The following is a 15,660-nucleotide window of genomic DNA, read 5'->3' as shown; positions in this document are numbered from 1 at the left end:
ATTGACATTCTCAGAGAGGTGTTTATTTAACAATATGTAACAATTGTTATTCATGCTGCTTATATAGCAACATACATTGTCTGAGTATCTGGCAACGCAAGTGAGTAGCAAGCTATTGTTTTTGCCTTGGTGGTGGTGGAATCTTCATGTTTTGGGGGTGCACGAGTGCTGCCGGCGGGCACTTGGAGCTGCGTGCTTGCTTGATCATTGACCTGCTGCAGAACCCAAGTTGGTTTCAGCTTGAGGTCACCAACAGATGGCCGGACATTCTCCTTTAGCAGAATTCATGCTTCCATTTATCACTGCTACTCTTCCTGGTCCTGAAACAGCAAAACAGCCCCAGACCATCACACTACCACCACCATATTTTACTGTTGGTATGCTGTTCTTTTTGGGGCCAGATGTAATGGGACGCACACCTTCCAAAACGTTCAGATCACAAAGTATTTTCCCAAAGGTCTTGGGGATCATCAAGATGTTTTCTGGCAAAATTGAGACAAGCCTAAAAGTTCTTTATGTTCAGCATTGGTTTTGGTCTTGGAACTCTGCCATGCAGGCCGTTTTTGCCCAGTGTCTTTCTTATGCTGGAGTCATGAACACTGACATTAACTGAGGCAAGTGAGGCCTGCAGTTCTTTGGATGTTGTGGGGTCTTTTGTTGACGACTTTATTTGTTGTTTTGTTTGTTTCTCATAATGTTACAACTAAAAAAAAGTATTTTTTCTTTAATATTTAAACTTTATGCCACTAAAATGACATTATCTTTCTGCGTAATATTACAATGTTATTCTCGTAACATTTTTATAAATTTCTTAAAACCCTTTCTCTCTTAATATTTTGAGTTCATTCTTGTAAAATTACTGCTGACTTTTCCATAAATTTTTGCTGTTGTTGGTGTTTTGGTTTATTTTTTATTTTTCTTGTTAAATAGTACTTGTTAGAATGTGCTGCGGGCCGCAAATGGCCCTTGGGCCGCACTTTGTGCACCCTGCTATACAGTGTCATTTTTTTCTAAACTCCATTTACTGAAACTAACAAACCATACCATCTTATTTCAGAGTTCATGTCTCCACGACAGCAGAGTTCCACCATGTTTCCTCCACTACATTCTAAAGACACACAGGTATGTAAAACAAAGGCAATCATTAATAATAACACGTTGTTGTGCACAGACAGCATTGTCTGCTTCTTACTGGGATTTAGGCTCTGCTGAAAAGACGCGTTAAAAGGAAAATGCCGATGGAAGAGCACGTAAAATCCCAGAAAAACAAGTACTTTCCAGGTTGGCATTCTCAGGCGCCGTTAGCCCAAGAAAAAGAGCAGCCGCAGAGGCGAAGTGCGCCATCTCCTGTTAAACTTCCTCCATTGCAATCCAGCGCCAAGGTCAGTGACACTCATGTGAAAAGAAAAAAACAAATAATAAGTTGATTGGCGACTTTTTTGTTGTACCCTCCCTCCACTTTAGGCGAATCATCGCTCCCTAAACGAAGTGTCAACCTCATGTCCTGCGAAAAGACCCTTTTCCCTAAAGAAAGATGCCAACCTGGACGCGCCCTCTGAAGTGCGAATCTTCGAGCACAGCAAGGATGACTACACCATGGTCAGCACGGATGGCGTGCTGTCCACGTGTCGGGAAAACTACGACTTTGTAAGCCTGGAGCGCTTCGAAGAGGAGTATCAACTCCACCGCAAGCTGGTTCTCATCCCGTTTTTTGCCCGCTTCAAATTGTTCAAACCTTTTTATATCTGGCATAAAAAAGTGTGCGCCAAGAAGATCCACATGGCTCAGGAAGCCCTCAAGGAGAACCTGTTCATGATCAATCCGGTAGGTAAATTACCTTCTGTCTATATATAATGTACTGTATAATGCCAGTTAAAAGCTTGGAGACACCTTGTCATTCAATACCATGAAAAAGTGTCTCTAAACTTTTGACTAGTACTACATACTTGCTGGTAGATGCATCTCAATAAATTGGAATATTCGAACATTTCAGTAGTTGAACTCAAAAACTGAAACTTATATGCAGTTTCCCCACGTTTCGGAGGGGCAAATGGCGAAAAAATCCAAGTATTTGACATTTTTTAACACACGCCTCGCTCCTCCCCCTCCAAAACCCTTCCGCTAGCTTGGCATTGAGGTTCTCCTCCGATTTCAGATCAACATTTGTAATGAAAGTGACTGTCATCATGAGATTGCATTCATCTCCAGAACCCTCCACTTCTCTCTTCAACTGCCGCTCTCCACTCGCATTTCAGGCCTAACTATGCCGCATACACTTACATATTAAACACATTTAAAGTACTAATGAGTGATAATGTAAGATGATCTGTGAACAAATGGAATGGGAGTCACGGTCTAGCCCAGGGGTGTCCAAAGTGTGTCCTGGGGCCCATTTGCGGCGCAACCCAATATTATAATTGACCCTCAGCACATTCTAAAAATATAATTTAACAATTTAACATATTACGAGAAACAAAGGAAACAAAATAAAGTTGTCACTTTTGGAAAATTAGGTAATGGGAAAAAGTTATATTATGGGGATAAAGCCAAAATATTACAGGGATAAAATCATAATATTATGAGAAGACAATTTGCAAAGATTATTTGAAAAAAAGTTGAAATATTTGGGGAAGAAAACCCCAGCAAAAATGAGAAGGTGAATGAGCAGCCTATTTCGGTGGAAAAATTAATTTGGACTAAAAATGGGCGAATGCGTACGAATCCACTGTTCTGTGGATTTACTACACACAAAATGAAATGTTTCAAGTATGTATTTCTACTACTGTGATAGTAAAAAACCCAAATTCATTATCTCATCATATATATTGTCAACTACTGCTTCACATTTGAATCAAAAAAATTCCTGAGCCTTTAATTAACCTCTCTGTCTGAAGTCAACCCCTGGAGTCATCAACTTTCCAACTGGCCATGTATTGTTTTGTATCAAATAATGGACCTTTGCATGTTTCCCAACAGTCGCTAAGCTTTGCACTGACCGACATCAGGAAGATGTGTTACCACATCAGAACCACAAACTTGTGTCACATTGAGAAGAAATACACGTACACTCTGCAGGAGTTTCAGACTGCTCAGGCGGAACAAGTGGGAGAGGTACATTTGTACAATGCTGGTGTCCTGGTGCACATCAGGGGTCTCCAACTCAACAGACCTGGCTGGGGGGCCCGGCTGGGCCGCATCAACTGTTCCACAAAAAAAGCACAACTGTTCTCAATCTTTATTCATAAAAGTTCACAACATAAATGGTTTTTTTTTTTATAGCATAGCCTACTCTTTCCTGCTAGAGAAAAGTTACACGTTTGTGTTTATTATTCCCCATAGTATTAGCAGTTGCACTACGTGTTTACTTACCCATTACATGTTGTGCTGTCATTTACAGTGGTGTGAAAAAGCTTTTGCCCCCTTCCTGATGTCTTATTTTTTTGAATGTTTGACACACTTAAGTGTTTCAGATCCTCAAACAAATTAAAATGTTAGTCAGTGACAACACAACTGAACACGAAATGCAGTTTTTAAGTGAAAAAAAATCCTAACCTACATGACCTATGTGAAAAAGTGATTGCCCCCGGCAGTTAAAACATAACTTAACTGAGACTAATTAAGATCTATTAGTACGCAAAAGGTTCTAAAGCCATTTCTAAAGATTTGAGACTCCAGCAAACCACAGCGAGAGTCATTATTCACAAACGTCAAAAACATGGAACAGTGGTGAACCTTCTCAGGAGTGGCTGGCTAACCAAAATGACCCCAAGAGCGCAACGACTACTCATCCAAGAGGTCACAAAAGACCCCACAACAACATCCAAAGAACTGCAGGCCTCACTTGCCTCAGTTAAGGTCAGTGTTTATGACTCCACCATAAGAAAGACACTGGGCAAAAACGGCCTGCATGGCAGAGTTCCAAGACCAAAACCACTGCTGAACAAAAACAACACTAAGGCTCATCTCAATTTTGCCAGAAAGCATCTTGATGATCCTCAAGATTTTTGGAAAAATACTCTGTGGTCTGACGAGACAAAAGCTGAACTTTTTGGAAGGTGTGTTCATATAGCGTAAAAGTAACACCACATTTCAGAAAAAAGAACATCATACCAACAGTAAAATATGGTGGTGGTAGTGTGATGTTCTGGGGTTGTTTTACTGCTTCAGGACCAGGAAGACTTGCTGTGATAAATGGAACCATGAATTCTGCTGTCTAACAAAAACATTGCCTATAAAAGTTCACCCGTCTTCGCCCCTCCCTATCCCTTTCTACTGCTGAAACCCTCATTCACGCTTTCATCACCACCAGACTTGATTACTGTAACAGTATTTTCTCAGGCTTCCAAGCAAAACTCTAAAAATACGTCAGTATATTCAGAACTCTGCTGCCCGTTTACCTATTCATACCTTCTCTTATGACAACATCACCCCTTGTCCTCCAAAACCTAAATGGCATCCTGTCCAATACCATAAACAGTTTTAAAATCATGCTACTCACTTTCAAAGCATTACATAACCTGGCTCTCCCTTACCTCACTGACCTCCTCCACTTTTGCTCCCCAAACTGTTACCTTCGCACCTCTGATGCCTGCCTCCTGTCCCCGCCCTCAATGGCCAAGTGCCATACCTGGGGGAGACAGAGCTTTTAGTTTCGCTACCCCCTCCCTCTAGAAACCCCTTCCCTGTAATTGCACTGACCTGCCCACTTTTAAGTCTCATGTTAAAACCCATCTCTTCAAACTTGCTTATAACATTTAATCTCATTTTTGCTTAGTTATTCTCATTTGAACTGCATATGTCTTTTATTCTTCTGTTTTATGGTACATTGTATTGATTGCTTTGCTTGCTCCAATGTAAAGTGCCTTTGGCTTCTTAGAAAAGAGTGTCTAAATAAATTGTATTACTTTTAGTACAAAAAAATGCTAAAGGAGAAGGTTTGCCATATCTTGGGGATCTCAAGCTGAAACCAACTTGGGTTCTGCAGCAGGACAATGATTGGCTGAAGACTTTGGAGTGGCCTAGTAAAAGTCCTGACCTGAATCCTATTGAGATGCTGTGGCATGACCTTAAAAAGGCGCTTCATGCTGGAAAACCCTCCAATGTGGCTGAATGACAACAATTCTTCAAAGATGAGTGGGCCAAAATTCTTCCAGAGCGCTTCCACAAACGCTTGATTGCAGTTGTTGTTGCTAAGGGTGGCCCAACCAGTTATTGGGTTCAGGGGGCAATCACTTTTTCACACAGGGCCATGTAGCTTTGGATTTTTTTTCCTCCCCTAATAAAAAGTTTCATTTAAAAACTGCATTTTGTGTTCAGTTGTGTTGGTTGTCATGGACTAATATTTACATTTGTTTGATGATCTGAAACACTTAAGTGTGACAAACATGCAAAAGTAAAAGAAATCAGAAAGGGGGCAAACACTTTTTCACACCACTGTAAGTGTTTGCACCGTGATTGTAGGTAGTGTTCTGTCTATTGACCTTCCTGTTGTTTCACTGTGCGACAAGCTCACTGCCAGTTCAGTGTTGGCTATTGTTTACCCAAGTAAAGAACATTGTCCTTTAAGCAAGCTAAAGTGCCTCTGATGAGCCGAACCAACACTAAACTTTGATGTCAAGTGAGTTTGAGACCCCGGTGTGTAACTGAGACAAGTCTTTTTTTGGTTATATAATCTTTGACCTTAATTGTTTGCTTTTGTTAGGCACTGAATGACCTTCAGAAATTCCAAAACCTGCTGAAGGAAGTGACAATGAGTGCCTGTTGTAACTTCCTGTCAGAATGTGTGCACATTTTCATCGCCTGGACACATTTGATTCCAAATGTATAGATTGTATTTTAAGCTGTTTGTGTGGCACAGATGGCGACAAACTGAGTGAAATCCAAATCCTGTTGGGCATCAGCAAGGGTTTCTTCTGTAAGCGCCTCATCTGGTAGGTGGTTGTCTTCATTTGTCTCTGTGTCAGCAGTGGATGTTCCACACACGCCTTTCCACGCCTTCTGCTTCTCTCACATACCCAGCTTCATACGTCTCGTGGACTATCTGATGGTCAACACCTTGCACATGCTGTTTGTGAGCGCGGTGGAGAAGATGCTGGCTGTGTTCCAAGAGCAGGTGGCTCAAATCCCTAGCCGTGAAGTCATTGAAACCTGGGGCCAGCACCTTGAACCTGAAGCCCACTCTAGCGAGGAAAAGGTGGATCGTAAAGTAGGGAGTTGCTTCTGTACCACTAATGACCCCACTTGTCTATATATCAGTCCCTCCGGAATTTTGCAGGCTTTTTTTGTGATCGCCGCAGCCCAAAATGCCTGATTTTGTTTTGCTGGTAAATGAGGTAGGATGAGAGACTATCCTCACATGTCCACATCTCTGTCAGTGTATACAAGGAAGTGTCGTGGAATGTTAAATAACCGAGTTTGAGGGGTGAAGGACCCAGCTTTTTTACTGAACAACTTGAAGTCCTCAGTTTACCGCAGGGGTGTCCAAAGTGTGGCACATTCTAAAAGTACGATTTAACAAGAAAAAGAGACACCAGCAAAAACTTAAAAATCTGCAGTAATTTTACAATAATAGAGTTAAAATATGAAGAGAAAGTTATGTTGTAATCTAACAAGAAAGTCTAAATTTCACAAGAATAATGTCGTAATATTATCAGCCTCATCCTACGGGCCAGGTGCGGTGTCTTGCCTACCCCCTCTAACATCTCCAGCCAACCTGAAACACACAGCTGAAGTCCACACAACTTCGGACATCAGCCAGCTCGGAGGGGCACACGACTGGAAGTTGGTGGCAGACCTGAACCAAAGGCTCTGCTTTCCATCTAAGATTGCCACCAAAAACCTCAGACCCGACCTCATGCTCTGGTCCTCCACACTTCATAGAGTTTACATGATGGAGCTCACGGTTGCCTGGGAGGATGCTTTGGAAGAGACCTTCAAAAGCAAGACCCTCAAGTACACCGGGCTGGCAACCGACGCTGAAAAACGAGGATGGAGAGCCAAGGTTTGCCTTGTGGAAGTCGGCTGCAGAGACTTCGTGGGCAAGTCTACCACCAGGCTGCTAATTTATCTGGGAATTAGAGGCCAAGCCCAACGCCAAACCTTCAAAGCACTCCCAGGAGCAGCAGAGGGAGCTAGTCGGTGGCTTTGTGTGAAGAGGCGAGACATCTCCTGGGTCACAAATTAACATCAGGGACACAGAAGTGTTGAAAACAGAGGGGGGCACACCTGGGACACCAGGTGTTGCCGATGAGCTCTCTGGAGGTGCCGTGGGCCCATCATCAAAACACATATGAAGGAGGGTGCCCACCTGACGACCCCAACTTGATGGAAACATTTGTCCCATCAGGTTTGTCGATCTGACGAGGCGAATGGTGTTTTTTTTAAATGTAAACGAAGTGTAAACGAGTGTTGCAGCAAAGTCTTTTACTCAATGAGAGGGAATAATATCAAAAAATATATAACAATACACTCAGTCCCCTACTAACGAACATCCGACGTGCGAACTTTCAGAGATACGATATGTGTTTTTCCTTATAAAGTCCCTATTTATACTGTTACATGCTTGACCAGCAGAGGGCACTGTGACACTGCTAATGGGACCAACAGCGGAAGAGAGAAAGCTACATTGTTAGCTGTATAATACAACCCGGACAGAGCGTGTGATTAAAGTTTATGAAGAGTTTATAGGCCTGCTTAATTCTACACCATCCGCAGAACACTACCTCTTTTAGAAGAGTCTAACGATGACGACGATTTGTCCTTTTTTTCAATATCTTCACCTCCAGCTCCAGCACAACGACGTATGCTCGACCACTCCTCTTCAAAGGTAAATGACATTTATCATTAAGTATTATTATATCATTTTTATTACTGTTATTTTCATTAATTATCCTCGTTTAATATTACTACTGCATCCAAACTCATATTTACATACATACACATATACTGTATATGCATACACGTACATGTAGTACCTATATCATTGGTAATATTACCTTTTCCCCGACTTAAGAACAATTCAACATAAGAACGGTCATCTGGAACCAATTGTGTTCATTAGTTGGGGACTTAGTGTATATACCAAACAACAGAAATTCATCCAAAACTGGACCAGAAGAGTTGAGAAAGCATTGGAGTGAAGGAGAAGTTTTGGGTAGGACCCTGTTTCGTAGCTATCACTTGTGCCTCCACCTCCGGAAGAACTGAGGACAATTTTTTTAAATGGTAAATATTTTAACATTCGAGGACACATGTAAAACAGGAAACATGCCTTTCAATGTTATTTTTCACACCGGAAATAACAAGATTGAAGGAATTTAGCTAACGATGTTATACAACCTCAGGTCAAGCTGACCTCTTCTTTTGTGCAAATGGAGTTCATTCTATAATAATAATTTCCAGGGATTGGTTGAATGTGGAAGAATTTGCAAAATCCTGGAGGGTCTGATATGTATTCCAACGAGGTTCTCAAAACTACAATTGTCACTTAACAGACTGCAGAGTCAGAAGCTGCCTACAGCCAGCCAATGCTGACAACTGAACTTGTGCTTGACACCAATGCACTGTCCTACAAACCTTCTGAGGAGAACTTTCAGGTTAAAAGACGATCAATTGATTAATAAACCCACTGACATGAAAAGCCCAAGCGGAAGACTCACTGAGTTTGTTCACTGGGGCAGGTGACCGTCGCAGCGATCATTGGGAAGTACCAGAAAACCGTCATGTCAATTGAAACTCTAACAGCAGATCCGGAATTCATTTCACTTTTAACACAGGATAACTTTGAGGTATCTAACGCCATATGTGTTTTTTATTGGTTACGTTGTGGATTTAACGTGCGTGTTCACCCAAAGGATGAATATGGAGATGCTCCCAGTTTGGGCTCTGTCCTTGAAAACGACGGCTACATCCAAAGTATCGTCCAAAACATTAAGGTGAGTGACACTTTGTAACAAACTAACACTCCAGACTACACTTGGTGTGTGTTTCCTCTCCCCAGGAATCACTGCAGGTCACTTTTGAAGCTGCTGAAGTGTGCTCACGCATGTTTGAGCGTTTTCAGCTGTTTTACAAGGAGAATGAAGGTCTGGATTTGGATGCCCTACGGAAACAAGACCATGGTATTATCTAATGCATCATTATTTTATTATAAAAGGGTTAGCACTGAGGTCTCACAGCTCGAAGGTACTATTTGAAATACGAACAGTAACTAATGCCGTTATTGTTTTCCAGTGACAGGTAATCTAATTACTATTTCTATTACTATCTATTACTATTTCAAACGTTACAACGATGTTACCGTTATGGACAGTGAAATGTGTCATGTTAGTATCCATCTGGATGTGGCTTCAGTTTCCATTGTTCTCCACGACTACACAGGAAGTCAGCGAAAGTTGTGGTTGCTCACTCTCCGCTGGCGGCGGCGGCAGCTCTCACAAAGTCTGCCATGATAAGTAGTAGGAAACAGACACGTGCTTGACACGCTGCTGTTGTTGACATAAGTAGTGGCATCCATCCATTTTCTTCCGCTTATCCGGGTCCAGGTTGCGGGGGCAGCAGTCTCAGTAGGGAAGTCCAGACTTCCCGGTGCCCGGCCACCTCTTCCAGTTCCACCGGGAGGACACTGAGGCGTTCCCAGGCCAGCTGTGAGACATAATCCCTCCAGCGTGTCGTAGGTCTGCCTTCTCCCGGCTGGGCATGTCCGGAACACCTCACCAGGGAGTCATCCGGGAGGCGTCCGGACTAGATGCCCGAGCCACCTCAACTGGCTCATCTCCTTGGGAAGGAGCCCCTCCCGGATGACCAAGTTCCTCACCCTATCTTAGGGTGAGTGCAGCCACCCTACGGAGGAAACTCATTTCCGCCGCTCGTATCTGATCTCGTTCTTTCAGGCACGACCCAAAGCTCATGATCATAGGTGAGGGTGGGAACATAGATAGACCAGTAAATTGAGAGGTTTGCCTTCCGGCTCAGCTCTCTCTTCAGCACGACAGTCCGGTACAGCGACGCAGCACCGATCCGCCTGTCGACATCACGCTCCAACCTTAGTAGTGCTAGATACGAAATCAATGCGGCCAGTAAAGTAATTCCGGTAATGTTAAAAATTATCAAAATATTACTGCATGGTCAAAGCATTTATATAAAACGATAAAACGTTGGAGGTTTTTTAAGAACTTATAGTCAAAATAGGTGTATCCCATTACGTGCATTGCTAGCTCCCTCACGCTAACTGTTTTTCTCTCTTTAGAACGCACAGAAAAGAGAAAGAGGTGTGCTTGTGGAAACCCCCCTATGTAGTTAGAATGGTACAATCTTTATCACGTGACATTTTTATATGATCCGACAGCGAGATTGGTAGTCAAATCGGACTGTTCTGAATGGAATCGTTCAATAATTGACTATTCTAAGACGCTCCTAGTAAACACCCACAACTGAGAGTGAATGAGGGACACGTGGCTGCTATGTTGAACAGATTTGGAGTTTTTTCGAACATCACTGGACTTGTATCACAACGAGCATGATGAAGCTGAGGCTATCCAGGAACAAAGACATCTGGGCCTGCTGCTCGTGGACAAAACTCAGATGAAAGAGAAACTCATAAATTCGCCCCTCCGCTGTCTGAAGGTCAGGATTTGTACAAAGCCACTTTCCACCCTATCGCAGAGTAAACAAACATTAATTGGTGTGTCAAGACAACTCTCAAATTTGATTCCGTTTTAGGTAATCAACGAGATACTGATGCACCAGGCGAAGAGGAAACTGGGAGCCGTCATGGCCGAAGCGGGTGAAGCTCAATTTAAACTCGAGCTCAGTCCCACGACGACAACGGAGTTAGCCAGCTATCTCACCTTCCTTGATGAGATACCAGAGAGGGTACGCAATTCACATCTAAGAACAAAATAAAGCGACTTTCTCCTCCTGTGTAATCTACTGTAATATTGTGTTCCTTTCTCCACCCCCCCATTCAGATGAAAGTGCTGGAGAAGGAGCAGGACACCGTGTGTGAGATGTACAATCTCATCAACATATCTTCCCTTCCCATCACAGCGGATGACGTGGCATTCGCCTCCATGGAGCCGTACATGAACTCTTTGCACCTCATCATCAACGACGCCGTCTTTGACCGCTACAAAATGATGGACAAGTTTTCACTGGCCCTGCAGAAAGACATCAAAGAACTCAACCAAAAGGTCAAGAAAATCAAAGAAAAGTCTCAGGTACATAATGAAATTAGATTTTCTGTTCATTTCCACAAGTTTGGATTGGAATCCCTGATGAACGTGTTGTCCTTGCATTCGTGTTTATCTGCTCATGGATAGGATCCACAAATCTTAGACATCAATGCAGATTTTACCCAAGTGCGTGTTCTGCTTGAGGAGATCCAAATTTCCATTGATGAGCTGCAGGCCCAGGCCTCAGCGTATACATCCTACCAGAAACAATTCAAGGTAATTTAATCACGAAAACATCAATACGGGTCCAATCATGATTACTTCCTTACCCCACTAAATACAGTGGGCCAAATAATTACAGTGTATGTTCCAGATTCAGCATTTCTGAAAGGGGCATCAGAGAGGGTGTTGACACTTTGAGGGGCATGAGGCACAGACTACAGTGTTTTGAAGCTATAATCATATAAAAATATACTGCAAACACATTGAATAAACAGGGTAAACAGTATTGAATATTTTCTGCGTGTCTGCTTTTTTTCAGCCCGTTTGTGCTTTGCCATTTTGTGACATGCAAAAGAGTGTCACAAACACGATTAAAGAAATTATACAAATCTTAGATTTCAGCTTCTGTGATTTAGTAGTATAACACCAAGTACTGTAAATTACTGTACTGTACTGTAAATTACGGACATCTCCACGTCACAAAATGGCATATTATATAATTCGGGGACTGTTCTCCCCAAATGTTATCAGCCTGTAGGCTTTCCCACGAGGGCAAATAGCATCCTGTACCAAGTCTACAGCAACATGAAAGGTGCTTTGAAGGCTGTTCCAAGTCCCCATTTTGGGAAAGCTAATGTCTCTTTTGTTGTTGTTGTTGCTTAATTTATTGGTATTAATGTTTCTTCTGTTCTTATTCGTTTTCTTGTTTTTCTTTCTTTCTTTCTTTTGGGAGAATGAACAGAACAAGAATTTCATTGCATAGCAGAACTACCTGTTTTACTGTGCATATGACAATAAAACTCGAACAAAGCACGAGTCCTTGAGGACCAGGCAGGTCTTTAATAGACAGGAGCCAATCATGAGGTATGAAAAAAACTCACAACAAGCTTGTCAAGCCATTGGAAATAGCAGGGCGTCATTGCGCAATATAACAGTCTGACTCACGGTGTCATCTTACAAAGAATGCTAAGCTCATCACACAGCAACTTAACACTCATAAGGTATACCTACGAAATATGCAAACAAGTACCAATATGAGTTTAAAATAAAAACAACTATTTAAAAGTTTTCCCATAATGCATTGCATCTGAGCAAAGCATTTCATTGGAACCACCAGAGAGAGCCAGAGGAGCCCAGAGCCCAGGGGGAGGCTGACATCATCGCAGTGCCCCGGCAGGCACCAATGAATGCTTTGCTCAGACGCAATGCATTATGGGAAAAGTTTAAAATAGTTTTTCATTTTAAACTCGCATTGGTACTTATTTTTATATTCCTTAGGTATACCTTTTGAGTGTTAAGTTGCTATGGGATAAGCTTACTAAACTGACACCGTGAGTCAGACTGTTACATTGAGTAATGACCTCATGCAATTTCCAATGGGTTGACAAGCTCGCCGTGAGTGCACTGATTGTGATTGGCTTCTGCCAAAGAAAGAGCTACCGTTTGCTCACTGACTCACGAGCAGCACAGTATTTAAACGATAAGTAGTCGTTCTGACGTAAAGGAGATGTCACAAGATTAGAACTTAGCGATAATTTAGCCGCTCGGCCGTGGAAGTCGCAGGGTTAAAAGTTTAAGAAAAAGTAGCGGCTTATACATCGGAAATTACGGTATAACACCTCATTGTGCATCAAATACATTTTGCTGCATCCAAAACATGTGATCCATCCTAAGTGTTCTGGTTGAGCCCAAGAGGTTCTCATCCAAGATTGTACAGTACATGGCCCAAACAGACTTTTTCACAATAATTGATGTTTTTCCTATTTCATGCACACTTGCTCATGTATTCTACCCCAAAACTAACTGTATACTGTAGTCATAACATCTAATGAACCACCATTCCGGACAACTTTAACTACTGTTTTGTGAATGCTGTGATGAATGTAGTTGGAGGTGACCAAATTTGATGACTTGGATGATCTCAAAGCAGAGTTTCGACTCAAGAAGCTCCTTTGGGACTCTCAGGAGGAATGGGACTCATTACAAGACAAATGGAAACAGGTGAGGCACACTTGAATGAATGATGAACAATGAAGATGCTTCAAATGTGCTGCTTTTTTTCCCTCCACAAAGCTTTATGTCACTTGCCAATTAATGCCTGTGCTTATCCTTACCCATTCATAGAACATGGTTTTGCAGCTGGACATGGAACAGTTGAACTCGCAGGTCAACAGATACAACAAGTACATCAGCCAGATGGAGAAAGGCTTGCCACGCAACAACGTTGTGCCTTGTCTGAAGGATAAGGTTGAACTCATGAAACAGAGGGTGGGTAAGACAATGTGTGCAGTAAATAACCATCATTTTATGACACCATAGCACATGACAATGCAGACTTTGGATGTCCACATGAATACAGCCATTTTAAAAAAGCGTTATGGCTTCTTGTCCACACGCAAACTTTTTTTGTCCTTTTGGAAAACTCCCAAGTGTTTGTGTGTGGATGGCTAAAAAAAGAGTGTTTTGGTTTACATTTATAGTTCATGGCGGCAGCTGTGAGGAACTAGCTCTCGCTGTTCAGCCTCAATTTCGAAAGTGACATCATCCGAGTACGATCGCTCAGAGACACAAACATAACGGTGTACAAGACAGAGGATGTTTAGAAGATGTGTCAGTAGTTTTGGAGGAGAAAATAAAGGAGAAACATTTAGAGATGACCTAGAGATTGGCTTCTTAATGAGCATGAAGGGGTCTTTATAGCCTGTTTGTATATGTGGCCGCACGTCGAGGATACATTCATGCCGGTGGTGGCCCCCGCCCCCCACAGTATATGCTGTGAAAAGATGTTTATATAACATGTATAATGCTTTACATCCTTGTCGCTATCATGGAACAGTGTTTAGAAGACATTATGTAAATAAGATATGACTTGCTCTGTTCTGTGGCAACTTTGATGCAGTGGTCATTCTTCCTTGTTTTGTGTACCGGCAGAATAACATCTCTTTTCATAGTACTTTCAAGCCAAATGCTTCTTGTAAAGGTGTTCTTTTGAAGAAGTCATCAGTAAAATGATCACTGCAAAGAACAGAAGTCGAGGCGGGCGTCCATCTGTCTCCTGTTCTCTGCACTCGCTTCCTCCATTTTTGTCTTAAACCTTCCACTTTTGGAAAAGAAAACAAATGTACGGTACCACACAGATACTATGAACATCCAGCGGCAACACAACATTTTGGCATGACTACCATTTTGATGAAAAATATACTGAACCAAATCAACCATCTACCTCGAGAAGCGTTTACTCTGCTTTAGCTGAGAAGTGTCACCCGATGATGTAATTTCCGGAAATGAGGCTTAACAGCAGGAGTTATTTTGTCATGTATGGCGCCATGAACTATAAATGCCATTTTTGTGAATTTATTGTTGGCGTTCAAAAATGTTTAAATGTGGAACATAATTACAGACAATATATAACATATGTAAGCAAAGTTGATAAATCATGTCAGGGACCCTTTACATGAACATGAAGTTATTGACTTACGGGTGTTTCATTTTTGTAGACACGTGTGCACAAGGATTGAGACAATTATTTCCTTTCAGGTGCCTGTGATCACAGATTTGCGTAACCCGTGCATGAAACCAGAGCACTGGAGGACCTTGGAGGCTGTGGTGGGGAGCTCCTTGAATGTGGAGCAGCTCACTATGGCTGTTATGGAGGAGCTCAATGTCTTTTCCTATGGCATGGAGATACAGGAAGTACGTATACCCTGCTTCCTGCTTGATACTAAGCCAATCCTGTTTCTAGTGTGTCTTCAACGTTACTTGGAGGCATGGACCTTTCATGATATAACCTATGAGATATTATTATCACAGTACTCCCTTCCCACTTTGTTCTGAATTTCTTGGCTTCACTCTATCACGGTTTTTCAGAAATATATTAATTAATAAATCATGCTGTTTTTTGGCCTATTGTTAGTAAAATAATATGCACATTTAAGCACATTTTACATATTTTTGCCTCGATTAACCATTTTCAAGCATCAAAATGACTAAAATATTAACTAAAATACAAATATTAGGCATTCAGAAGACGCATTTAATGATCTCACAACAGGCACAATAATCCCTAACATGCGCTACTGATGCGGCCGTAATCCACGCCAAGCAGAAACTCAGACATCATTCCTGTCCACCGCCACTCAGATCCTCTGGCATGAGGACACATAGCAACACACATGACCACAACTCTTATTTATGTCTTATTTCCTCTTAATATGTGTACTACATTGGGTAATAGGAACATAAAGGTGACTGTAGGGGTGTTGTTTCA

At 42.0% G+C, this 15,660-nt stretch overlaps 1 protein-coding gene across 6 annotated transcripts in view; it reads left to right on the top strand.

Moving 5' to 3' along the window:
- The window catches only part of dnah6 (dynein, axonemal, heavy chain 6), a 67,542-nt gene that overhangs the window by 962 nt on the left and 50,920 nt on the right, over window positions 1–15,660 (top strand). For 5 of the 6 annotated variants that reach the window (XR_008570677.1, XR_008570678.1, XM_054779058.1 and 2 more), the window contains exons 3-20: window positions 1,058–1,122; window positions 1,203–1,382; window positions 1,465–1,824; window positions 2,977–3,111; window positions 5,702–5,780; window positions 5,858–5,930; window positions 6,019–6,205; window positions 8,493–8,594; window positions 8,679–8,786; window positions 8,853–8,933; window positions 8,999–9,119; window positions 10,472–10,623; window positions 10,720–10,872; window positions 10,968–11,216; window positions 11,319–11,447; window positions 13,281–13,394; window positions 13,518–13,661; window positions 14,931–15,086. Coding sequence is in view for 4 of the 6 variants with exons in the window: in XM_054779058.1 (XP_054635033.1) it covers window positions 1,058–1,122; window positions 1,203–1,382; window positions 1,465–1,824; window positions 2,977–3,111; window positions 5,702–5,780; window positions 5,858–5,930; window positions 6,019–6,205; window positions 8,493–8,594; window positions 8,679–8,786; window positions 8,853–8,933; window positions 8,999–9,119; window positions 10,472–10,623; window positions 10,720–10,872; window positions 10,968–11,216; window positions 11,319–11,447; window positions 13,281–13,394; window positions 13,518–13,661; window positions 14,931–15,086 (2,588 nt within the window). In the remaining 2 variants the exon portion in view is untranslated. Of the gene's footprint in view, window positions 1–1,057; window positions 1,123–1,202; window positions 1,383–1,464; window positions 1,825–2,976; window positions 3,112–5,701; window positions 5,781–5,857; window positions 5,931–6,018; window positions 6,206–7,784; window positions 7,826–8,492; window positions 8,595–8,678; window positions 8,787–8,852; window positions 8,934–8,998; window positions 9,120–10,471; window positions 10,624–10,719; window positions 10,873–10,967; window positions 11,217–11,318; window positions 11,448–13,280; window positions 13,395–13,517; window positions 13,662–14,930; window positions 15,087–15,660 lie in introns of those variants that run through there. The other variant, XM_054779060.1, reaches the window with a different exon arrangement.

This window comes from Dunckerocampus dactyliophorus, chromosome 6 (genome assembly GCF_027744805.1).
Source record: "Dunckerocampus dactyliophorus isolate RoL2022-P2 chromosome 6, RoL_Ddac_1.1, whole genome shotgun sequence".
NCBI classification, from domain to species: domain Eukaryota; kingdom Metazoa; phylum Chordata; class Actinopteri; order Syngnathiformes; family Syngnathidae; genus Dunckerocampus; species Dunckerocampus dactyliophorus.
This window is presented reverse-complemented; position numbering and strand designations above follow the sequence as displayed.